We start from the raw sequence: 9,448 nt of genomic DNA on the forward strand, positions 1-9,448 counted from the left end.
AAGTATGAAAGAAATGAAAAACAGGGCTGAATTCAAAGTGTTCCTACAATGAAACACTTACATGAGTTAAACAAAAAGTTTTTCAAAGTTGAGGGGGCGGGGCATGTCGCCCTCTGTTGGGGACGTGCGCGCTTTGAGGTGATGCGTATTCCTTTAGTCACCATCCATAAAGCGGATGAGGATGAGCCCGAAATGACTGGAGGGGACAAACCCTGACGAAGGTGCCGGTATTACGCAGCAGCAGCCGTAGGACAGGTGGCTGTCATCATCAGGAGAGGGCGAGATCGAAATGTCTGACATAAAAAATACAGCTGAGCGCAGAGAGAGAGAGAGGGAGGGGAGCTGAATCCAGAGTGACTTCTCAGGTGGCTGTCGACCCAAACTAAAGAAGACAGACATCGGTTGTGTGTGTGTGTGTTCGCGCCTGTGCGTACCCGTGCGTCTCTTCCAGCATCCGACAGGAGGAAAAGGAGAGACAGAGACAGAGAGGGAGAGAGAGATAGAGCAGCACCAGCACTCTGACAAAGCTGCGCTCCCTCCAAGTTTGACATCTCCGGCGGGATACAGAAGGAGTTCTGCTCCGTCGCTGCCATGGAGCCTCGGAAGCGCGCTGGATCTGTATTAATTGGCGTTTACCTGTGGGCAACGTTCTGCTGTCAAGGTGGGTCACTGGAGCTTTAGTCTCAGTACATGTAGACCAGTGTCAAAAGATGCCAGAAGAGACCGAGAGAGGCAAAAGAAACGCAGCTTGGGCACTTTATATTTGTGCCATTTGCGCGTCATTTACATAGAAATGTCTCAGAGAGATAAGAGCTGCTGCTGCGACAGACTTCGGCTTAGTTCGATAGCACATCTGGCATGAGAGAAACGTGTAATAATTGTAAAAAGCAATGCACATTGGAATATTTTGGTGGAAATGTTTGTTATAGTCATATTCATTTAGGAAGGTGATGTCATTTATCCATCTATATGCACATTATGGTTAATATTTGTGCTACACTGTATGCGCAAAGGCTGAATCCTGCAACATTGCGCACGCCATTGAGCATTCTTTAATAGACTGACAACATCTGGCTCACAATAAGGAGGGCGTCCCGGTGGTGATGTGAGAAGTCCATGGGGCCGTTCATCCTTCCAGTGTAATCTGCTGCGAAAGGATTGACTACAGTAGAAGTGGGCTAAAGGACCCTAAATCTCTGTAATATGTTTAAATCCTTTGTTATATTCTATATTTCTGCTCGGGAGCAGTTGCACTGACATGTTACTCATGCAGTCTTGTTTTATTGGTACTTTTAGGTATATTTACAATATCTGAGTGAAGCAGAAGGAGAGAAAAAAAAAAAGGTCTGGAGATAGAGGCATGTCAGATTTGAACAGCTAGTCTCAGAAGTAGATTAAACTATGCTGCAAATAGATTGGTCTGTGAATTCAGCCAGTGTTGAGACCCTTCATTTTATTTTTTGTTTAAGAGCTCCAACAATCAAACAGGTGAGAGTAGAAGTAAGAAGGCTCCCATCTGTGTAAATATCCTCACATGAGGTTACAACAGGATAGCATAGACAGAAAATTGTACCTTAAAGAGGCCAGTTTGCTATGACAAAGGCAGCTGAACACATGTTGTGAATATTAGAGTGGCTACGCAGGAAAAGGCGTATTTCTTGCCATATGTCAAGATGCTCTTGCCCCACTGCTAAACTCAATTGCAGAGCAGTTTCCGAGACACAGAAATGAAGTCAGATGTCTAATCACCAGAAATAAACATCTGTGAGTCTTCAAGGAAAACGTCTGGAGAGCAGCGTGCCAAATAGACGTCTAGCTCTTTCATCGCTGAATGAAGTGAAGGATTTCCTCCCCCCACAGAGCTCAAGGAACAATTTGTAGGACAACGTTTCAAGGAGGATTTGCGCTGTCCTGAAATTAAAGGGAGACTGGTTCATTGATGTTCGGCTGTTATTGTGTCCACCCTCTGCTCCTGACACAGTCCATCCAATTAGCTTCTTTTTGGGGGACAGGGTGTCAGATTTAGTGTTTAGTGTTCCAGTGTTGCTATAGCTCACTGAACATGCGATTATCTGAATATGCAGAAGGCTCGTCGCAGAAGTGTTGGACAGTTGTTGCTTATAAGATAGTGGGACAATATCTTTTCTTAGTCTGAGAGGAAATTAAAAAGGAAACACTTCACAGAAAGATCAGCTTAACGCCTACACTCACTGTCTGTAACTCGTATTTGCTATCCAAAAACTCTATCAAAAGCTTGAATGCAACTTTGCATATGCAGACATCCAAAATGGGCCTCTGTAGGCTGTGTTTATGTCTGAGCAAAATAATGTTTATTTGGATTCACCCCTGAAGGCAGCATTAGGTCAAGAGACAATTATTCTGTGAATCACTGAATGTAAATGATTGTAAATGAAAGCACAATTGGAATAATTCATGGGTCTGCATTCTGGATGACTCAGACAGACGTCCATGGTTGCTGATTAGTTGTTTTTGAGGCTTTTATTCAGCAGCCTCAGACATTCTGATTGACTTTAAATATGCTTTTAGGTCTTTTGTTTTGTCCTTCAGTCATACTCCAGTTGCAAGTGTTTGTGAATGGAGACTAAAAGAGCTTTTTGCAATTGAAATTGATGCGGCTTTTTTTTTAAAGCTGCATAAAGAAATATTTTTATATTAACAATTAATGTGTCATGAGTTTCTCAAAGTCACAAAATGATGCTAGTTCATTCAACTAAGCAGTTGATGGTCTTTAAGCTCACTGTTTTGCTTTTTGGCATGCAACTTTCCCATTCTGTTTCAGTCTTGCCACTGTTATTCAGCTCGTTTCTAGGTTGATTAGAGCTCTGATAAATCTACTGCACACCAGTTTAGCTAACTAGCTTCTGAATATAATGGAACAGCTACGTGGTCATGAGCCATATTTCCCTCTGGAAGCTGTGGAGACCAAAATCGAGTTGCTCAGTGCCTGCTGCATGTCTAACTATATATCCAACTGTTTGGTAACATTTCTACTAAATGACCTTTACTGTATAGTTATCTGTGTTTTGTTCAAAGGCTGTTTGCACAAAGGAGCCATAAATAAATGAATGCAGCTTCAAGGACAGTTTCTTATGGCAAATAATGCTTCACTGCTCACTGCATAAATGGATCCAACATGATAATACGGAGCAAATGTGTCACCAGCAAAACTTGCATGATGCATGAAAAATCTCATTTTCCATGGTCATGCAACAGAAATACATCACGAAACGTATTTACACAGGCTAATGACGTGACCTTGTTTGATATTCTAAAAGGAAAAGAAGTTGACCCAGTCACATTCAGCTACTCCGTCCTGCTTGTCTGTTGGATTCTGGATATGTATCGATCTTTGACAGATATTCGTGAACCAGCCGCTTTAATGCGGTTCGATTTTAAACTTGGCCAAGTCTCCTACATGTTCAGATTGCTTGAGGCTAATCAATACTTAATCTGTCTCTGTGGTGGCACAGTCCTCGTGAGTATTGTCATGATGACTGTTCCCGAGTTGAGTGTTGTCTGGTTTCAGGTGAATTCCTGAGACCTAAACTGTGCATATCTCGAGTGGAAGACTGTAATAACACATACGGTATAATGTGATAGAATACATTATTCTTACCAGTAGCAGTGATGCAAAACTGAAGGGAGCATCCATCAGGGAAAAGTTAATAATGTATAATCCAACATGTAGATATACATAATTACGACAACAATACATAAAGTCTATAAGCTGCAAAATGCAAGTGACAATTTTTCTCGGTGGTTTGATTTATCAAAGCAGAGATGTTACCGCACAAGAAGAAGCAACGATCGTTATTTATCCCGTCAGCTACCAGCCTTTTAAACAGGCTTTAATATTCCTTGTCAGCTGCTGTAAATATTGACACTGGGTTGTCCTCCTGCTTTCATTCATTCCCTCTGATGGTCTCAGTTACAGTCGCACAATGGCCCTGTATTTATTGTTCTTCTTTGTGCTATTCATTTTTACTGCTCGCTTTAAACTAAACAGTCTTTTGAGGGCATTAAAGACTAGCTCTCCTGTGCTCAAGTCACTCTTTGGCCTACTGTGCTCAAGTGTCATTTTTATTGCTGGAAGCCACAAGCTGTTAGAAGTTGCCCCTCTGGCACCAATATGTTACAATAAGATGGTAGAAGAACAGATGAGGACTTTGTTTAACAGAGTGAAGCTATTCTGTAGCAGCCGTCGAACAATTTACATGGTTGGAAGTTATGTGGACCTGTTTCAGCTTTTATTATATTTCACTTTTCATCAAAGGAGCACTCCACTAATTTTACTTTGCAGGCCATAGTTAGCACTGCTCAGGAGGAATTGATCAATATGGGTTTTTCAGGGCCAATACCGATTATTGGCAATCAAGAAAGGCAGATAATCAAGACTGGGAACTAATATACAATAAATGTAACGTGATAGCAAGGAGCCTGTCACTCATAACTGGGCTTCTTCATGAATAAGAATGACTATAACTGAAAAAGTAAAAGAGGAATTGGAGTGATTAAATTCTGATGCTTTCCTCTGTTTATGTGGGATCAACTGAGATTGATCAGTTTATCTTCTGCAGTTCTGTCTGCTGTTCTTCTTCATTTTCTTAATCTTTTACTGTTTTATGCTTTCATTGCCCACTAAGGTCCATATCCTAAAGCATTATTAGTTAATGTTTTTCAGACTCTGACTTAAGGTAATCTGAGGCTGCCTTCCAACTTAGCTAATTTCCTCGTTTGTGGCAACAGCTTGCATTTCTTGGTCAGTCTCTGCTTAAAAGATATTTCTGAGACCACACAGTGATAGTGGCTTCATCAAAAAATGATGCAGATATTCAGAAAAAAGACAAATATCGGCCACGATAATCTGCCTGGCTGATAATTGGTCTATCCCTTCTGCTCAGCCTGTTAAAAGAGCTGTGTAATGACTTTTGTAACTCCGGGAATAAACATCCCGATGATGCCATTCCAGTGTCATCAGGCTGATCTCAAATTGGAGGCATCAAATTTTCAAGAAAGCCTGAATGACAAAGAGATGCAGAGTTTGTAGAAATAAGAGACCATAAGACGAGATTCTATCCAGTTCCTTTACTGGACTCCATTGTTTTAGGAGTTCGATCCATACAAGAGGAGAACACAACAGTTCAATGGGAATGATTCATGTAAAATGTCTGGCACATTGTATATCAGTGATTTGTAACCCCCGTGACTGCCATTGTCTGTGACGAAAAAAAATGAGAACAGCATGGACACCAAGTCTGTAAAAATGATTTTGAAGGCAGCGTGTACCTTCAAGGGTGAAGAACTCATAAACTAAATTGCCTTTCAGTCTATGGCTGCAGCATCCCAACAATAAAAAAAAGGATTTGTTTATATATATATATATTTCTGTACAATGCAACCAAGCTTTAATGATTTAGGACTGAATAGAGCCCCCAGTGGGCTTTGAAATGGATATACGTGAACTTACTAATGCAGTGAAAGAGATGTATGGTAGCCATTTGAGACTGACAGATGCCTTCAGGTCATGTGAAGACTCTGTGTTGATATGTTCAGTGTATGTGTCAATGAGAGCAGGGTTTATAGCTGAAAACTGTTGTGATGTGGGAGATACAAGAAGACACATGTACAAGTGTGGTTTGACCGAGGAAAACTGGGGCAGGACTCTGTGTGTCAGTGGGGGGGCTCTGAGGGTAAGATGAATATTCTGAGGATGTGGCTATCTGTGTTAGAAATATTGAGGATAAGGCCTACCACAGAGCAGGAAAAAATACTTCCTCCCTATCACTTGTCAAAGTCTCGTTTTTTTGTTTTTTTCCCCCCCTTCCTCACATTTATTGGTACAGGTTGAATTTCTTACTGAAGTCTCTTTGAACACTGTTCTCTTTGTAGGTGAAGGCCAAAATGATTCTGTGTATATTTTATTTACATTTGTGATTCATATTTAAGGGCTGCAAGGTGGCGCAGTTGGTAGCACTGTTGCCTTGCAGCAAGAAGGTCGTTGGTTCGCGTGCCGTGCAGCGTGGCTTCTCTCCAGGTTCTCCGGCTTTCTCCCACACAGCCCAAAAACATGTTGAGGTGAATGTGAGTGTGCATGGTTGTCTGTCTTTGAGTGTAGCCCTGCGATAGACTGGTGACCTGTCCAGGGTGTCCCTTGCCTTCACCCCCCCCACGACCCTAGTGAGGATTAAGCGGTGTATAGATAGTGGATGGATGCATAGATGGATTCATATTTAAAAGATGCTAAAACTGGCCACCATAAGTCAGCAGAATAATGCTGCAAACATGTAAATGTTATTTTCCTAGAAAGCATAAGGCACCTATGAAGGGAACTACATACGATACGATATATAGTGTATAAATATATATACACTGTGTGTGTGTGTGTGTGTGTTTATATGCAGGTTATGTGAATAAAAAACAAAACAAAACAAACAAACAAACAAAAAAATAATGAATAAACATCACATCAGGGACTTCTTGTGCAGTCACCATCAGGTTGATTTTCAGTACAGTCCTGCTCACACAGCTGCCCTTGAAAACTGCAGTCTTTTCAAGAAATAATATGACTTTACTACTCCCGGGAGGGGGGATTTACATGCTACAGCAACACTGGAAACAATCTAAGGAAGCAAACAAACATACAGCACACTGAAACACTTAACACCAAGTATAAGTGGTAAACTGAAAATATGTACCTGTGTGTGCAGTAGAAGTGAATCAATGCTGAAGGGCTTATTAAGGCAGAATTTTAACTTGTTTGGAGCTACAGGTTCAGTGTTCTGCCATATTCAGTATAATATGATGACATTAGGAAGGGTGGTACTGATTGATTTTTACTCACTAATGTTTCTAAACTAACCTGGCCCAGCGTCTTGTACTGATTTGATTGATTGATGATTTATTTGAGTGCTCTGTACCTTTCTGGTGACCAGCCCATATGGACACACACAAGACAATTAACAATCACTTTAACAGCCATCTGACAAATCATCATCGCTAAATCCAAAAAGAGTACATCTCAGAACACTCAATTTATACAACGGAAATGCCCTGTTATATCAAATACGGTGTCCTTTGTCTCAGCTGTCGGGCATCTTCTATATATCTCTACAAAGCAAAGGTCTCCTCATTAAAAAAAACAACAACTCAATAACATGAGAAAACCAAAAGAATTCTTCATTTGAATCTTATCTAATAAGCAATTAATCAAGCCACTGTACAAAGGACAGGGGAATACAAAATGACATTAATCCTCAGCAACAGCAGGATCACAAGAAAGACACAAAATGCTGCTTTTCAGGAACGCCTTCATATCTGTCTACTTTCACTGTCGGTAGCAAAGCAGCAGCTAACACACAGGCACCTCTGTAAATGTCATTTTATATCTGGTTCTGCATAGTAATTATCTTTAATTTGAATGTACTTTCTAATCTTTGACTCTTTACAAATTTCCTCCTACTATCTTCTCTTACAGATCTTCAATAATTATTTTTTTTGGACTTCTAATATGTGACACTGCAAATTACTCCTATCAATTAAACTCAAATGGGAAATTGAAAATATGGCAGCAGCTAGGGAAAATAGAGTGAACTGTGGCAGTTAAAGATCTCTTTCGTCTTTTCCCTGGTAACTGAATCAGGCAGTTCCACAGTCTCACCAGTCCACCTCTCTGCTTTACAAGACATGACTACCATCAAGTATCCCCTTCAACAGTTCACATAGCAACACATTTATTCACCCCATGAAAAGACCTTGTGCCTTGAGTCTAGATAGCATTTTCTTCAGGTGCATCTTTTAAAACTTCAAAAATATCTTGCAGCCTACAACAAATCTGAGCCTACTATTGGATTATAAAGCTTTGTGAAAATTGTAAGATTCTAGTAGCAGTTTAAATGTATTCATCACAGATCCCAGCTCATATTGCTTGAATCCATTCATAAAGCTCATATGTGTAATAAAGACCAAACCAAGATACACTATATTGCCAAAAGTATTTGCTCATCTGCCTTGACTTGCGTATGAACTTAAGTGACATACCATTCCTAATCCATAGGGTTCAATATGATGTTGGTCCACCCTTTGCAGCTAGAACAGCTTCAACTCTTCTGGGAAGTCTGTCCACAAGGTTTAGGAGTGTGTTTATGGGGATTTTTGACCTTTCTTCCAGAAGCGCATTTTTGAGGTCACACACTGATGTTGGACGAGAAGGCCTGGCTCTCAGTCTCTGCTCTAATTCATCCCAAACGTGTTCTATCAGGTTGAGGTCAGGACTCTGTGCAGGCCAGTCAAGTTCATCCACACAAGACTCTGCCATCCATGTCTTTATGGACCTTGCTTTGTGCACTGGTGCACAGTCATGCTGGAATAGGAAGGGGCCATCTCCAAAGTGTTCCTACAAAGTTGGGAGCATGGAATCGTCCAAAATTTCTTGGTATGCTGAAGCATTCAGAGTTCCTTTCATTGGAACTACGGGGCCAAGCCCAGCTCCTGAAAAACAACCCCACGCCATAATCTCCCCTCCACCAAACTTTACACTTGGCACAGTGCAGTCAGACAAGTACCGTTCTCCTGGCAGCTGCCAAACCCAGACTTGTCCATCAGATTGCCAGATGGAGAAGCGCGATTCGTCACTCCAGAGAACATGCCTCCACTGCTCTAGAGTCCAGTGGCAGCATGCTTTCCACCACTGCATCCGATGCTTTGCATTGCACTTTGGGATGTATGGCTTAGATGCAGCTGCTCGACCATGGAAACCCATTCCATGAAGCTCTCTGCGCACTGTTCTTGAACTAATCTGAAGGCCACATGAAGTTTGGAGGTCTGTAGTGATTGACTCTGCAGAAAGTTGACAACCTCTTCGCACTATGCGCTTCAGCATAGTACGAAGAGGCGCTTTACATGGCTTACCACTTCATGGCTGAGTTGCTGTCATTCCCAAACACTTCCATTTTCTTAGAATACAGCTGACAGTTGACTGTGGAATATTTAACAGCGAGGAAATTGCATGACTGGATTTGTTGCACAAGTGGCATCCTATCACAGTACCATGCTGGAATTCACTGAGCTCCTGAAAGCGACCCATTCTTTCACAAATGTTTGTAAAAACAGTCTGTATGCCTTGGTGCTTGATTTCATACACCTGTGGCCATGGAAGTGATTGGAACACATGATCTCGATTATCTGGATGGGTGAGTGAATACTTTTGGCAATATAGTGTATGTGTTAGATCTGAGGTATTTAGTGGTGGTTAACCAAACACCTCTGCTGCTCATGTGGCTTTCAAACATAGGTAATCTGTGTAATCTCCATTACAAAAGATGGACTGTTTTTCTTCATTGATATAACTTATGGTCTTACCAAAAGGAGGCATTCCTTAATCCTGTTTGACAGACAAATATAGTTCATTAAATTGCATAATAGGGGTTTA

General features: G+C 41.2%; 1 protein-coding gene across 1 annotated transcript in view; it reads left to right on the plus strand.

Moving 5' to 3' along the window:
* The first annotated feature begins 591 nt into the window (after positions 1-591).
* Positions 592-9,448, plus strand: part of chrna8 (cholinergic receptor, nicotinic, alpha 8) — a 44,952-nt gene continuing 36,095 nt past the window's right edge. The window contains exon 1 of the mRNA XM_008303475.1: positions 592-661. Within this exon, the coding sequence (XP_008301697.1) occupies positions 592-661 (70 nt within the window). The remainder of the gene's footprint in view (positions 662-9,448) is intronic.

This window comes from Stegastes partitus, unplaced genomic scaffold, assembly GCF_000690725.1.
Source record: "Stegastes partitus isolate 25-593 unplaced genomic scaffold, Stegastes_partitus-1.0.2 Scaffold2014, whole genome shotgun sequence".
NCBI classification, from domain to species: Eukaryota; Metazoa; Chordata; class Actinopteri; family Pomacentridae; genus Stegastes; species Stegastes partitus.